This window comes from Crinia signifera, chromosome 2, assembly GCF_055691185.1.
Source record: "Crinia signifera chromosome 2, ASM5569118v1, whole genome shotgun sequence".
In the NCBI taxonomy this organism is placed as follows: Eukaryota; Metazoa; Chordata; class Amphibia; order Anura; family Myobatrachidae; genus Crinia; species Crinia signifera.
This window is the reverse complement of record NC_139218.1, coordinates 188,887,334-188,904,906: the sequence shown is the minus strand read 5'-3', so window position 1 is coordinate 188,904,906 and position 17,573 is coordinate 188,887,334. Positions and strand designations below refer to the sequence as shown.

Here is a 17,573-nt window from a genome sequence, read left to right as displayed (position 1 = left end):
CCACATATCTGCACTGCAACCTATGTTGCCTCCCTGAATGCCTGGCAAGTGCAGTGCACCAGTGTATGTCCTCAAAACAGACATGGTTGGACTCCAAGCAAGCAGAGATTCAATGTGTACCCCTGGTGATGTAACTGCATGCAGCGAAGGAACCTATAGGGGCCCATGTGTAATTACATACTTGCAGTTGTTTTTAGTGGTTAGCTGCAAATATTAAGTATCCTTCCTATGTATGTATGTATGTATGTATGTATGGAGGGACCTGCTGCAATCCCTCTGTACCCACATGCAGACGCATACCCCATTGATTTCTATGGGGGATGCAATGCTGCCTGATTTAACAATATTGGCCCCTTCAGCTACCACCATTTGAAGATAGTAGTAGCCTATACTTTACAGGTTGCTTTTCTGGCTGGGCAGGGGGTTCCCAAACCCTCCCCAGAAGTGGCCACTGTGTATGTGTGGTCTGGCTGCAGGTGCAGATTCATACATCCCGCTGATGGATATTGCAATGCAATCCTTGGCGGTAAGATCCCGCCCAGATCACATTGAATATGCGATCCAGGATAAATGGAACCAATTACTTATATTACTCTCACTGCCCTTATAAGATCATAATTTTACAGTTATTCGCCTGAAACTCCTTATTACTGACCATCCAGAGTGAATTGCAGGAAGCTACTGTATGGTCCATGTTGGGCGGCACGGATGGTGTAATGGTTAGCATTACTGCTTCACAGCACTGAGGTCATGATTTCAATTCCCACCGTGGCCCTAACTGTGCAGTTTTTATATTCTCCCTGTGCTTGTGTGGGGTTACTCCGGGTACTCCAGTTTCCTCCCACAATCCAAAAAATATACTGGTAGGTTAATTGACTCTCACCAAAATGAACCCTAGAATGAATGTGTGCGCGTGTACATGTGGTAGGGAGTAGATTGTAAGCTCCACTGGGGCAGGGACTGATTTGAATATTCAAATATTCTCTGTAAAGCGCTGCGGAATATGTGTGCATTATATAAATAACTGGTAATAAAATGTAATAGTCAAAACCAGTGCTGCTGACTAACAATCATAAAATATGAGGACAACAAGAAGCAAAACTTGTCCATAACCACTTAGTATGACCTATAAAAACTATTTACCTAAGCTTATATTTTTTTTCTAAAGTTTGGGAACCACTGCTCTATGCTGAGAACATGTGCATACTATAACAAGCTGCCTTAATATAAATATTATGTTCGTTCTAGCACCCGCCATCTTTGAAAACCCATGCAGTTCATGTTCCCTGCCTGGGGTGTCGCTGTCTGCTGTGGTGTTTCTAGCACAGGTCTGGTTTACATATCAATGCTGATATACAGACCACACTGTGCTAGAAGCACTACAGCAGACAGCAACATCCCAGGCAGGGAAGAGGAACTAATATACAAGTTATTGGTTGCGCTAAAATGATGACAAGGACAAAGGTATTTGCAATAAAAGGGTGTACATTTATTAATGAAAAACACACTTAAAAAATACTGTATAATAAAAGATTATATATAGATATATATATATATATATATATATATATGGAAAAAAAACTGGGGTGAAGGTTACCGTAGCGCTAAATGGTCTGAAGTTCGCCCTTCTGAATATCTTGGGGTCTTACCCTCAAGTACCCCCACAAAGGAACACAAAATATACACAAATTTGTATTCAGACACTAGGCGCTCTTCATATGGGCATAATTTTGTAGATCATAGGGAAAAAAAAAAAATAATATTTTCTCTACTTCCCTTTGTATTGTGATGGACACCTCTTCTGATGATATTCCTTGTTCTTTTTTTCTCTTTTTTCTCCTTCTGCTCTTCTTTATTGTGTCTCCTCAAGTGGATTTTGGAATATGTGGAAAATACATATATTGTGTTATATCTTTTCAGACTGTATATAAAATAAAGACTTTCTTTTCCTTGATGATTTTAACGGCGTACCAAAACTCACTATAGGGAGTGCATAGACAGGTGTATCAAGGTATCTTTATGGGTGACACGCACCCGTACTCACGATGAAATCTGCGATATGACACTCATCAAGGTTTCTTTTTTCTTTCGTTTTCCAAAAGGATTTTTATTGATGCAGATAATTTTTAAAACAAGAGATTTTAAAATATATATCCGAAATATATATCTGAGCAAATATAACTGAATTGGACCACAGTACCGAATCTGGTGGTGATAATGTGCAGTCAACTCCCCCACAAGGTATTCCGGATCCTAATGGAGGTGGACCAGCACCTAAACACTCACCCGATCCTGATTGTAGTCCTCCAGTCTTTACACACTTAGGTCTGAGGCAACATGTTTCGAGACTGCATGTCTCTTCGTCAGAGCCCTGACGAAGAGACATGCAGTCTCGAAACATGTTGCCTCAGACCTAAGTGTGTAAAGACTGGAGGACTACAATCAGGATCGGGTGAGTGTTTAGGTGCTGGTCCACCTCCATTAGGATCCGGAATACCTTGTGGGGGAGTTGACTGCACATTATCACCACCAGATTCGGTACTGTGGTCCAATTCAGTTATATTTGCTCAGATATATATTTCGGATATATATTTTAAAATCTCTTGTTTTAAAAATTATCTGCATCAATAAAAATCCTTTTGGAAAACGAAAGAAAAAAGAAACCTTGATGAGTGTCATATCGCAGATTTCATCGTGAGTACGGGTGCGTGTCACCCATAAAGATACCTTGATACACCTGTCTATGCACTCCCTATAGTGAGTTTTGGTACGCCGTTAAAATCATCAAGGAAAAGAAAGTCTTTATTTTATATACAGTCTGAAAAGATATAACACAATATATGTATTTTCCACATATTCCAAAATCCACTTGAGGAGACACAATAAAGAAGAGCAGAAGGAGAAAAAAGAGAAAAAAAGAACAAGGAATATCATCAGAAGAGGTGTCCATCACAATACAAAGGGAAGTAGAGAAAATATTTTTTTTTTTCCTATGATCTACAAAATTATGCCCATATGAAGAGCGCCTAGTGTCTGAATACAAATTTGTGTGTGTATATATATATATATATATATATATATATATATATATATATATAGATGCAATTTGGTATCTGGCACTCAACCGTTGAGACTTCGTAAACTTCACCCTGTGCCCTCACCTGTAGGTGTAGATAAGGTGCAATTTTGTGCGGCACTCTCGGGATTTTTAAAGAAGAAATGATGATCAGGCTGCCTCTCCCTGCAAGTCCCAGTGAACTTTGCTCAGGAAAAAAAACGTGCAGTGGGAATCACCAGCTCCGAATGGCCCAGAAACCGCCGCTAATGCGCTGGAGATGCTGATTCCGCACGCTGAGGAGATAACTCAGGAGTCAGGAATAACGCACACTCAGCAGCTGCTGAGTGTGCGTTAGCCTGCGGTATAACTCAGGAGTCAGGAATAACGCACGCTCAGCAGCTGCTGAGTGTGCGTTATTCCTGACTCCTGAGTTATACCGCAGCCTATCTCCTCAGCGTACGGAATCAGCATCTCCAGCACATTAGCGGCGGTTTCTGGGCCATTCAGAGCTGGTGATTCCCACTGCACGTTTTTTTCCTGAGCAAAGTTCACTGGGACTTCCAGGGAGAGGGAGCCTGATCATCCCGCGATCCCTCCGGCAATCGGGCACGGCACTATACTCTGGAGGAAAGCCACCTCTTTAAAGACCTGCCATAGAAAGTGGACATCTACGCTGCTTCAGATATTCCAAAAGGACGGGAGGCACGCCACCCCCATCACCCAACTGGAGGAAGCACAATATCCCATCTAAGCTTTTGGGCCCATAAAGCAGGACTCAGCACATTTCCAAAATAAGGTGACGTTATCCTAACATCATTATTCCGGATGCAGCATTTTACAACATATATCGTGTATGTATATATATATATATATATAATCTTTTATTATACAGTATTTTGTAAGTGTGTTTTTCATTAATAAATGTACACCCTTTTATTGCAAATACCTTTGTCCTTGTCATCAATTTAGCGCAACCAATAACTTGTATATTTGTGCCTTCATATAGGGACTGACACTCCCTCTCTTTTGGTTGCTGCTTGGCAAAACAACACGTACAGACGCCCCAACAGGTGCTTTCACACCTGACCCCTCTTTTATATCCAGGGAAGAGGAACTGCATGGGTTTTCAAAGATGGTGGGTGCTAGAATGAACACTAATGCTGCTTTCAGACCGCATAACTGGCTTTGACCCTGTATTAGAAAACGTTTCCAAAAACGGGTCTGCCAGATAAAACCCTTTTCACACCGCAGCTCTTAAACGGTATATTACCGTTTAAGTGCCGATTTTTTGACACTGGCAGACCCGTTTTTGGAAACTTTCCAAATACAGGGTCACAGCCAGTGCAGCCTTCAGCCCTCCCCTCCGTGCAGCTCCCCCCCGCGCGCGTGTCGACCCCGCGCGTGTCGACGCTTCCCACCCGTGTCGACCTACCCCCCGTGCAGCCGGTACCTCCGTTGTGGATCCCGGCACTGCAGTTTAGTATGGTCGGAAGCACTTATGAAAAAAGTGTCTTTCAGAAAATGGCTGCCCCATAGGAAAACCTGTTTAAAAAAAACTGTCTTTCGTATGGGGGCAGCCATTTTCCAATGGGGGGGGGGCGCGGGGCGGCTCCAGTACTGTGAATATTTAATGAGCGCTCATTAAATATTCACTGCGCTGAATTTAGGACCCAGCTTATTGGCTGGGTCCTAAATACCGTTTCAGACCCGATTTTGAGCCTAAAATACCGGTTCTGAAACAGGTAGGACCCTGCATTTTAACCGGTTAGAAAAAACGGTACCGGTTAAGTGGTCCTGCACCTTTCAGACCGCACAGATTACCGTTTTAAAACGGTAAAAAAACGGCAATATACCGTTTACAAAGTGCGGTCTGAAAGGGACATAATATACCATAACTCATGAAGCCAATACCAATACACTGTGTCAGTGCAAATTTACAAACAGCTTGAACAGAAACAGCAAATCTGGGTACACACTAAAGGTGCCCATACTGCTGCGATGTCTCGCAACAGTGTACGGACACCCGACAGCCTGCATGTGGTCCGTTGTGATGGATCGTGTGTCCCTGCTTGCCGCCAGGAGGGAGGTCCCAGAATGGGTGGTTGGACGGCCAGCCCATCCAACCACGCGGTCAGGTCCGATGCACGCAGGGCCGCGCGTCGGACCCGATTGCATGTCAGGGAGAGACGATTTGGTCCGATTTAATGGGTCATTTGGTTGCAATCGGCCGAAATTGGACCAAATCGCCTCAGTGTACGGGCACCTTAAGGTTATATGGTTGTTAGATCAACCACTGAAGGTCGACCGGGCTTAGGTGGACACATAAAAGGTGGAGGGAGATAAGAATAGTGAAGCGAAGCGCCATGCACGAAGCATGGCGAGCGCAGCAGCGCACCAATACAATGTCCATGTTGACATTCAGTACAAATAAAAAGGGAAAAACTCATGTCGCCTTTTTGACTGTCGACCTCTTTACTATGTCGACCTAAGCCCTGTCGACTTTCAGTAGTCGACCCAATGCATGTCGACTTTAATTTGGTTGGCTGAACGACCAGGGCCGGATTTGTGACTAGGCATGGGCCTAGGGGCGGCACCAATTAGGGGCGGCGCGGCAGGCTGACAATCTGTTAAATGATACAGTGACAGGCTGCAGCATGGCGAGTGACGAGCGCTGCCGACATGATTCAGCTTATGTCGGCTGCAGCACTGCCTGTTTGCTCGGCCATGCACAATACATCACCATCGGTCCTGCTGGGTGTCTGGAAGGCTCCGCTGTGCTCAGTGCACTCACTGGCTCAGCTCAGGCTCTCTGCCGTCGGCACCCATTGGCTTTTTTATACACACAGCCTGTTGGGGGTCCGATACGTAATGCCGGCGGTCGGAATCCCGACACTGGAATCCCGACATGGGGGGGACGTGGAGCGTCCCCCCTTGCGGGCTCGCTGCGCTCACCACGCAGCGGGCCCGGTGCCTCGCTACGCTCGGCACGCTATTTTATTCTCCCTCTATGGGTGTCGTGGACACCCACGGAGGGAGAAAGTTTCGGGATTTCGGCGGTCGGGATTCCAGTGTCGGGATCCCGACCGCCGGCAAATTGACTGCATCCCCCTGTTGGCTGCTGTGTATTCAATGGGCTGCACAGCTGCTGCTGAGCCGAGCGGCGCACCCGTCCCTGCAGTGTGCTTAATCCTTCACCTCCTGGCCTCCCTCCAGCTCTGTACAGTGAGCAGTCCAGACTGCTTTAAAAAAAATATTCAGCTGGGCTTAAGTTTAATTTTACTGAAATATATAAATATCTAAAATAATGTGTGTATATGTGTGTGTGTGTGTGTATATATATATATATATATATATATATATATATATATATATATATATATATATATATATATATATATATATATATATATATAGACGTGCAGAGGTGCGGCACTCCTGGTATAAATGAAGACTCGTAATCGGGAAATTTCCACAACGTTTCAGTTCATTAGAACTTTTTTCAAGTGGTACACTTGAAAAAAGTTCTAATGAACTGAAACGTTGTGGAAATTTCCCGATTACGAGTCTTCATTTATACCAGGAGTGCCGCACCTCTGCACGTCTATATTATTTACTTGTGAGGGCACCCGGGACATTGCTGTTTTCATTATTAGGAGTGCCAGACCACCGATGTGTATATATATATATATATATATATACGGCAGCCACTGGGGTAACTACCGAAGGTACATCAGAGGTCGCTGGCTCCCGTTCCCCTCCTGGCCACCGGAGATGAGACGCTCTGCCCACTGGAGACGCTCTCCCCCTGCCCACTGGAGACGTCCCCCCCAGCCACCAGAGACGCTCCTCCAGGGGCACCCACAGGGCAGATCAGCGGGTACTGTTCCTTTTTGGAGGAGGGGGGTGTCAGGCTTCTGGTCCCTGTGTGTGTCAATGTGCGTGTACAATAAGTGTGTGTGTGTGTATGTCAGTGTGCCCCTATACCGTGTACAGTGTGTGTGTGTGTATGTCAGTGTGCCCCTATACCCTATACAGTGTGTGTATGTCAGTGTGCCCCTATACCCTGTACAGTGTGTGTGTATGTCAGTGTGCCCCTATACCGTGTACAGTGTGTGTATGTCAGTGTGCCCCTATACCCTATACAGTGTGTGTATGTCAGTGTGCCCATATACCCTGTACAGTGTGTGTGTATGTCAGTGTGCCACTATACCCTGTACAGTGTGTGTATGTCAGTGCGCCCCTAGACCCTGTACAGTATATGCTTTTTTGTGGGGAGGGGGGTGGCCAAAAACGTTGTGCCTAGGGGTGCCATGACCCCTAAATCCGGCCCTGTCAACGACCCATCTCCACACTAAGCGATATTACAAGCAATATAGCTAATTTTGGCCCTTCTAAATGTTCTAGTTTGTGATATCATCCAGTCTACACTCAGTATCAATAATGATGCACACTTCTGTGGTTTTCTGTCGTCTGTACATGCAGCTCAATTTTAATTACGTCAATGACTGCATGTTCTGAGCGGTGACATGATGACATCGTTCAGTGTGTATGCACTATATTACTATAATCGTTAGTGATATTGTCTAGTGTGTACCCAGCATAACAGTATGAACAGACAGTGTTACGTTTATAAGGGGCTTTGTTGTTTTGCAGTGTGTATAAGGGGCTGTGGTGTAATGTGGCACCACTATTGTGTGGACAGTCGGAATCCTACTTCAATTGGAGTAGAAAGGGCCATTATTACCTCTAGACCATGGTTTGAGATGGACAAACCATGTGCACTGCAGGTGGTGCAGATGTAACTTGTGCAGAGAGAATTCGATTTGGGTAGGGTTTTACTTCAAAGTGAGATCTATATTGCAGTGTAAAAATAAAGCAGCCAGTATTTACCCTGCACAGGAATAAAACAACTCACCTAAATTTAATTCTATCTGCACATGTTGCATCTGCCCCCCTGCAGTGCACATGGTTTTGTCCATCTAAGAAGGATTTTGTCAGAAAGAGTGAAATAGAATAAGGCCCTGTGTGCTATGGAACAGGACCAATTCAAATAATTTATGGTCAATCTAACAGGCAAAACTAGTGCTTGTGGTTGCAAATCGAAATAAATTCTGTCTGTCACCACATAATTGAACAAAAGGATGACATATAAACACAATTTAGCTAATTTTGTATTTTTTTCTAAATTCTCCTGTTAGAAAGCTTTTACCTAGGGGTATTATAGTTAGCAGTGGGGTCACAGGGTGGCATTCCAATAATTACTCTTCTGGTCCCAGTGCCAGGTCCATAAAGGCAAACACAATATACACTTACCCCCATGACGTGGAAAGATTGAGAACCGGCACTCAATTTTGAAGAAAATTATTTTAATGTGCCCTGATGAAAACTGTCACAGACCAGTTGAAACAGCTGTCGGAACAGCTGCTGCTACCTGCTTTTGCACCTATGGATTCATATAATATTCTTCATTTTCTTTATAATGTAAAGTGTATATTATATAACCCATAGTAAAAAGAATGGCACTCTGGAGTCTTTGAATAAATTGAAAAAGATTGTGCTGTATTTACATATCCAGCAGTCTACGTTTCGAGGAACGTTTCCCCTCCCTCAGGACCAAGGAAGGGGATACGTTCAACTAAACTTAGACGGCTGGATATTTAAATACAGCACAATCTTTTTGCACTTTGTTTAAAGACTCCTGAGTGCCATTCTTTTTACTATGGGTCTTATGTGAGAGGCACCCACCTCTGGGAAAGTCACCTGGAGCAAGATTGCTCAGGTCAGGGCTACAACAGAGTGCCGGGGATCACTGTACATATATATCGTGGCAGACCCGGCACTATTTCAATCAAATCAAATTACTCTGGTGCCCCCACTTCCATATATCCAATGGAAATATACAACTTACAATAGGCGCGGCACTCAGAGATTTGAAAAAAAAAACCGAATACACCAGAAGTTTTCGTGTTTTGTCTTGCTTCACGAAATGTCATTAGGGTATCTTGATGGCATTTCATGAAGCAAAATTAAACATTGAACTCTCCTTCTGGTGCATTCGTTTTTTTCAATTCGCTGAGTTGAATGGCAGCTTACATTCTAAAGGGGAGGGGCAGACAGACAGGAGTGACACAGAAGCTGCAGAAGTAAGCATAAACAGAAGGTTAGGATGAGAGATGGCTGGTTTTATTAAAGAAGTGGGTCTTAAGAGACTGATTAAAGTTTAATAAGGGTGCAGAGTCTGATATAAATATACAAAAAAGGTAGAAAATAGGAACACCGCGGCCAAAATCTTGGAGGCAGGAATGGGAGGAAGTAACCAGTTGGCAGGAGAGGCAGAGTGTATTTGTGGAGTGGAGATGGTGGGTGGGAGTGTAAAGAGATATAAGGTCAGATATGTAAAATGGGAGAGGAATGGTTGAGGGCTTTATAAGTGGGCATGAGGAGTTTTATTTGTATTCTAAAGGGAAAGGGCTTGTAAGAGAGGGGAGGTGGACATAGTATGTCTGGAGAGAAAGATGAACTGGGTAGCAGCATTGAGGGTACAGTAGATTGGAGTGGAAAGAGGGTGTTTGGAGAGAAAGGAGGAGATTACAGTAGTCCAGCCTGGAGATGACTAGTGAGTGGATGAGGGTCTTTGTAGCATCCTGGTTGAGAAAGGGTCTGATTCTGGAAATATTTTTGAGGTGGAAACGATGGGACTATGGGAGGTTTAAATGTGTAGTTTAAAGGAGAGTGAGGAGTCAAGAGCAAAACCAAGGCAGTGTACATGGTGGCTAGAGAGGAAAGTTGTTCAATCAATAGTTAGTATAATTGTGGAAGGTGAAGTAATGCGGGAGGGTAGGAAGATGATCATCTCAGACTAAACATGTTTAAGAAAGCACTGGGACATCCTAGAAGAGATAGTTGGAAATATAAGTGAGGAGAGAGATCAGGAGAGGAGAGGTAGATATGAGCATAGAGATGATAATGGAGGGTGAATGAGCATGCCTAAAGAGAATGTATAGAGAGAAAAGAAGAAACCCAAGAATAGAGCCTTGGGAGACACCTACTGTCAGTGGAGGTACAGGAGAGGTGGAGTCATGAGAGGAGACCTAGAAGGAGAGAGGTATGAAGATAGCCAGGAGAGAGCAGTATCTCACAGATCAAGAGAGTGAAATCATCAGTCTGGATAACTCTAAAGAATGCACATTTTAAATTTCCTCTGATAATTCCTTTAATAATTTAACTTGTTCTGCGAGGGATATTTCGTAAAAATGCACTGTTATGGTGTGTACATGCGGTGCAAGGTGACGGCATCAGCTGGCAGGGAGGGACATCACTGGGGTTAGCGGGGGCCCTTGTTCCGACATAGTAGATATAGACTGTGCTGCACTGTCTATTTCTACATTCGATTCTGATGCCACAGGGTCGTGCATTGGTATCGGGTGCGGGCAAAACACGGTACGATTTACACTAACTTGCTATCGATTTTGACTAGATAGTCAAAATCAATAGGCCAAATCGCACTGTGTGTACACACCAATAGATTGGATTTAGAAATACTCTGCAGCATGGGACTTGGATGTTAATTTTAGCTTTGTTTGTGTTTCTGCATTAGACTCTGAATATTAAATATGGTTAAAGCTGCATCAGTTCAAAGACATCGGGAGAGGTTTCTGAAACGGATGAATGAAATCTTTAAAAAGGTAAGCACCAACTTATTTTGTACTGATGTGGTCGACTACAATGTGGATTTAAGTTGCTTCTTCCACATACACCAACAAATGCCACTCAGACCACCTCACCTGGCATATGCATAAACATTACATTTCATGCCATTCTGAGCGGTGGTAGGACATTGGGGCGAAGTGAGAGACATGGAAGGGGGTTTGAGTAAAATAGGGTTTTAAATGAACTCTGACTTCAGCTGGAACACTTCACAACCTGGAAAATTAGAGGTTCATAATACTAGTTATAGATATTGATATTTATTTGCATAGTGATACACTTTGAATTATATTAAAGGAAAGCGCTATAAATAAATAATAATAATTACTACTACTGCTATAGCTAGTACCAAATTTGGCTCTTATCAATAGGTGGTGCGTGGGACTGCTAAGATCACATAGGTGCACCTGCAAACTGCAGATCCAGCTCCTGGGACTCTACTCAGCTGCCGGAGTAAGTAGTAGTAGGCTACATCTTGACTTCATGCAGTATATATAAGAGCTGGGAGGCTGACACCATGGAAGAGCAGACAATGGCCCTTATAGACCTGATCGCAGTATAAATTTGTTCTCAAAATGGGCAAAAACGTGCAGAGAGAGTTAGATTTTGGTGGGGTGTGTTGAAACTGAAATCTAAATTGCAACGTAAAAATAATGCAGTCAGTATTTACTTGGGACAGAATCATGGACAAGTCTTTTAATACGACCTAACGAGACTGGAACTTTTCTGTGTGAGGTCCTTATAAAACACAGTACAAGTAAAACTCACAGACTGCAGGAGAAATGAAAACTTCCGAAAACTGTTCCAAGACCAACCCACCATTAAATCCTATATTAAAAAGACAGCATTAAACGTGGTCTGGACATGCCTGCAAAATGGAGTCTAAAAGAATACCATACCTAAACAGTTTATGCATGGATGGATAGAAAATAATCATCCAGATTACCCAAACCTTCAGCCATTGCACTTCCATATTGATGCCGCCAAGTCACGCTAAACCACTAACCATGGTGTGCAATTATTAGTGATTCCTTGCCTTTGGCTGTCACAATGCCAGCTAGCATAGCTTCTGAAGTAAAGTACACCCCCTTCTCCTTTATAGATGGGTGCAGCGCTTTACAGAGTATATTTGACCATTCACATCAGTCCCTGCCCCAGTGGAGCTTACAATCTATATTCCCTACCACATGTGTACACACACACAGGCATTCTAGGGTTAATTTTGATGGAAGCAAATTTACCTACCAGTATATTTTTGGATTGTGGGAGGAAACCAGAGTACCCGGAGGAAACCCACGCAAACACAGGGAGAATATACAAATTCTGCACAGTTAGGGCCATGATGGGAATCAAACCCATCACCTCAGCGCTGTGAGGCAGTAATGCTAACCATTACACCGTCCGTGCTGCCACTATATGGTGTTGTTCCAGACCATGTTGATCTATCTTCTAGATTATTTATATGTGTGTGTGTGTATATATATCTATATATATTAGATATATATATATATTCCGATGTAGATAACCAGCACTCTCAATGTCACTGTCACAAAGCAACAGATGCGGTGCCCTCCGCAGCGCAGATGCAATAATATACAGGGGAGATTCGGCGGCACTCGCTCCAACAGAAACTGACTCCAAAGAATCATTTGTATGACATGTTTCGGTTTAATACCGTCCTCAGATACCTGAGGACGGTATTAAACCGAAACATGTCATACAATTGATTCTTTGGAGTCAGTTTCTGTTGGAGCGAGTGCCGCCGAATCTCCCCTGTGTGTGTGTATATATATATATATATATATATATATATATATATATATATATATCCACGAAGGTCTGGGAATCAATCCAATAGATAAGAGTGTGGCTGTAGTGGAAGGATCACCTTGTATTCTGAGCTGATGTTTTGTGTGTGTGTATATATATATATATATATATATATATATATATATATATATATATATATATATATATATATATATATATATATATATATATGGGAAATGGCAAAGGGGGGGCCACACAGTGCGCTCAATGGGAGTAATGAAAAGAGCTGCAACCCTGAAAGGATCCCCTGTTAGATGGGACCCGGTTAAAGAAATGGAGAAATGGGGGGTTTTCAGGGTGCGCTAAAGACCTTATATGATTGAACTGTACAATTTAAATGACAGTAAAAAACAATTTATTAAAAGGTTGCTCACAGGAGCGTAGCAGTATATAAACAAGGTCCGATTACAGTTACTGTGAACCGATGGTATGACAACAATTTGTACAATTAAACAGTAGACGGATGTCCATAAACGTCAGTTAAGCCCAACGCGTTTCGTCGTTCACACGACTTCCTCAGGGGCATGGTACAATACGATGGTCAAACTGTAAGTTACAATACATAAAAAAATCAATACAGCATTCTTGATAAGTAAAAACACTTTTTTCAATTTTTAAAAAAAAGTTAGCTGGAAAATAAAATATAAAAGAAAGAGAGCGGCAGGTGTAGGATAGAAGGACGGAGATTATATTTGGAACAAATAGATCCTTTTGGATCACATACCAAAAAAATGGTCGAACGCTAGGATACTACTAGGCACAATATTTTGGCTGTAGAGACTCGATGGGTTTACAGAAATGGACGTGGTGTCCTACAATTGGAACCAATAGAATCCTCAATATAACATCAATTTGACCGAAGACATCAGAAAAAGGGGGGACAGATTTAAGTAGACAATACATACCACCAGCCGTAGTGCATATGAGTATGGAAATAAAATTCTTGATGTGCAAAAGGTATCTGATAATGGAAATGAAATGTATATCCAATTAGCTGAAGAGAATTTTTAAGCTACCAAACATACAGCTATAGGATGATTACTGCCGAGCTGGCATGAATTAGGTATAAACATATGAAATCCAATCTTGAATGCCTGCTGGTCGATTTTACGGGTTCAAAACATAGGTATTATCCATTTAGTACAAAACTGTTACATTATACAATATGTCAATTGCATCGTGACTAAAATGGCCCAACATTGGCCATATACAAAAAAAGTGTCACTTGCTAATATTGAGCTGTGACTTCAAAGCTTAAGTTAATGAGGGGATAGGGGTGCTGCCGCTGGACCACCAGGGACATCCCTCAGGTTATATGTATATAATATTACACCTTTATTATATATTAATATGTCAGTATAAATTTATGGAAGCGCCAGCTCCGTGTACAGGGGGGCGGGGCTTCACTCAGAGCGGGACCAAGCTCTGCTGGGCGCACGCTGTCACTTCCTGCTTCTTCACACGCTGCCAGACTCCATTACAGAGGGCTCCTCACTGGCGTGGTGGATCCGGGTCCTTGCAGCACGGCTGCTGCGCTATCTGGCTTATTTAGACACTGTGTTGTTTATATCACTGTGTTTAGCGTTACCAGCTCACCCAGATCTGTGAGTTCAGGTTAAGGGTGCACTTGGTTCCCCAATTGCTCTGTTTTTTCCCCCACTGATTAGTTACAGGACACACATAAAACAAGCACATAGTCTGTTTTACATCCAGCGGTGTGGTGTGTGCACGTGTGTGACTGCGTGGGGGTTGTGTTGTACTGCTGTACACTGTAGTACTGTCTCATCATGGTGAAAAGGTTCACTTGTATGGTGTGTAGCACCAAGTTTGTGCCCAAATCACAGTCCCAGGTTACTTGTGAGGCTTGTATGTCACCACAGCCCAGTAGTGCTGACACTCAGATCAGTGGGGTGCCCCCACAGCTTGTGGGGCCGTCTCAGGCTGACGAGCAGGAGCCTGTTTGGGCCTCCAACATAAAGACTTTGTTGGATTCTGTGGCTTCACAGCTTTCCACTAACACTCAGCAAACGCAGAGGGTTCAGAGGGAATTGTCCATGTTAGCTGCCAGGGTGGATATTCTTCATACCCTTAATGTACCTCCTCCTCCCGCACAGCCTCAAAAAAGGCCGGCTACTGCGATGGCCCCTGATTCAGATGATGATGATGAGGACATACTGGAGGAGGGTGAGGAGCAGGTTCTGCAGGAACCAGACCCTGAGGCAGCAGTGCATGGTCCTGAACCGCTTATCAGGGCCATCAGGGATGTTTTAGATCTCCCAGTGGAGGCATCCGCAGAAGGAGATCCTTTCTTCATGACTCAGAGGAAACAGCCAGTGTACTTCCCTGAGCAGGCGGAGTTAGAAACTGTTTTCAGGGCTGCATGGCAAAACCCTGATAAGAGGTTTACTCTTTCAAAGCGGTTCACAAATGCTTATCCTTTTGAACCTTTGGGCAGGAAGAAGTGGGAGGAGCCACCGGTAGTGGACTCATCTGTCTCCCGCCTTTCTAAAAAGGTGTTGCTACCAGTCCCAGGTGTATCCACCCTTAAGGACGGGGCGGACAGGAGGCTGGAAGCTACCCTCAAGTCCATATATACGGCTAGTGGGGCCTCCCAGCGCCCAGTTTTAGCCAGCTGCTGGATGGCTAAGGCCATTCATACCTGGTCAACCCAGATTCAGGAAGGGTTGTTGGGTGACATGACTGTGGCCCAGATAGGCGACAGCCTGCGTCACATTCAGGATACCGCTAAGATCCTGTGCGAGGCGCAAAAGGAATTGGGCGCAATAAACGCGCGCAATTCAGCCATGGCGGTTTCAGCCAGACGGGCCTTGTGGCTACGTCAGTGGTCTGCGGATGTAGATTCAAAGAAGAGTGTGGAGGGTATTCCCTTTACAGGAGAATGGCTTTTTGGGAGTGAATTAGACGGTTGGATTTCCAAGGCCACGGCAGGGAAATCTACCTTCCTTCCATCACCTCCCACGGTTGCAAAGCGTACCTTTACAGGTACTTCCCAGCAGTCCTTTCGTGGGAACAGGTTTCGCCTAAGGCTAGGGGCGCCTCCAATGCCAACAGAGGCACGAGAGGCAAGTTTAGGAAGCCTAACACCTCCAGCACCCAGGACCGTCCAAATGCCGCAGCTTCCTCTAAGCCTGCAGCATGACGGGGTTTTCCCGCCACGAGACTCTCTAGCGGTGGGAGGGCATTGTTGCATTTCAGCCATGTGTGGGACGCCTCTGGTCTGGATTCCTGGGCCAGGGGTCTCATTTCTCTAGGTTACAGGCTGGAATTCGACAAACCCCCTCCCAGAAGATACTTCAGGTCGGCCCTTCCAGCATCCCAGGAGGATCAGGTTCTCCTTCAGGGGGCCATTACCAGGCTGCTTCAGTCTCAGGTAATTGTACCGGTGCCAAGCACGGAGCAGGGCCAGGGATATTATTCCAACTTATTCCTGGTACCGTAGCCAGACGGCTCAGTAAGGCCCATCCTGAATCTAAAGTCACTGAACCCCATCCTGCGTGTGTTCAAGTTCAGGATGGAGTCCTTGCGCTCCGTGATCGCCAGTCTAGAGAGAGGGGAGTTCTTGGCCTCTATATACGTCAAGGACGCCTATTTACACATCCCCATCTGGCTCCCACACCAAATCTATCTCAGGTTTGCCTTGGGGAACGACCATTACCAATTCCGGGCCTTGCCTTTCGGCTTGTCAACTGCCCCGCGGGTTTTCACAAAGGTAATGGCGGAAATGATGTCACTACTCAGGCTTCGAAGGGTGAATGTCGTGCCATACCTGGACGACCTGCTAATAAAGGCAGGGTCGGCAGAGGCTTTAAGCAGTGCTCTCAATCTGTCCATACAGGTGCTAAGAGACCACGGGTGGATCCTGAACATGTCCAAATCATCGCTGGTTCCGACCCAGAGGATGATTTTCTTGGGCATGATCCTGGATACATCGGAACAAAAAGTCTTTCTGCCGATGGAAAAGGTCAGTGCAATACAACAGCTGGTCAGGGAGGTCCTACAGTCTCCTCTGGTACAGATCCATCTTTGCCTCCGGCTTCTAGGCAAGATGGTGGCTTCATTCGAAGCAATACAATTTGGCCGTTTCCACTCCAGGGTCCTTCAATTGGATATTCTGACAAAATGGTCCGGCTCCCCCCTGCAGACGCGCAGAAGGATTGGCCTTGCAACAAGAACCAGGATCTCGCTACAGTGGTGGCTAGATTCATCCAATCTGTTGGCAGGCAGACGGTTCCAGATCCAGGACTGGATTCTGGTAACCACGGACGCCAGCCTAAGGGGCTGGGGGGCTGTGACACAGGGAGTCCGCCTCCAGGGTCGATGGTCTCCACTGGAGTCAGGCCTTCATATCAACAAGCTGGAGTTGAGGGCGGTCTACTATGCCCTGTTGCAGGCAGCTCCATTGTTACAGGGCAAGGCGATCCAGGTCCAGTCAGACAATGCCACCACTGTGGCCTATATAAACCGGCAGGGTGGTACCAAGAGCATGCCTTGCATGAGAGAAGCGTCAAAGATTCTGTCCTGGGCGGAACAGAATGTCCAGGCCCTGTCTGCCATTTTTATCCAGGGGGTCGACAATTGGGAGGCGGACTTCCTGAGTCGTCACGATCTTCACCCGGGAGAGTGGGGCCTTCACACTCAAGTGTTCGATGCCATAGTGGATCTGTGGGGGCTCCCTCAGATCGACCTGATGGCTTCACGACTGAACCACAAGGTAGCGATGTACTGTGCACGGACCAGAGACCCAGGGGCGATAGCGGTGGACGCTCTCACCTGGACCTGGGATTTCCAATTGGTGTACCTGTTCCCACCTCTCCCATTGTTGGCTCGGGTGCTAAAGCGGCTCCGGCATCAGGGGACGGAGGCCATACTGGTGGCACCAGATTGGCCAAGAAGGGCCTGGTACGGGGACATTCAGGCCATGCTAGTGGAAGACCCGTGGCGTCTGCCCCTAAGAAAA

General features: G+C 45.0%; 1 protein-coding gene across 3 annotated transcripts in view; it reads left to right on the top strand.

The window, feature by feature from the left end:
• The window catches only part of LOC146060320 (uncharacterized), a 267,579-nt gene that overhangs the window by 3,579 nt on the left and 246,427 nt on the right, over nucleotides 1–17,573 (top strand). For all 3 annotated transcript variants that reach the window (XM_083173388.1, XM_083173389.1, XM_083173387.1), the window contains exon 2: nucleotides 10,656–10,743. In XM_083173388.1, the coding sequence (XP_083029514.1) occupies nucleotides 10,672–10,743 (72 nt within the window). In that variant the 5' untranslated portion in view covers nucleotides 10,656–10,671. The remainder of the gene's footprint in view (nucleotides 1–10,655; nucleotides 10,744–17,573) is intronic.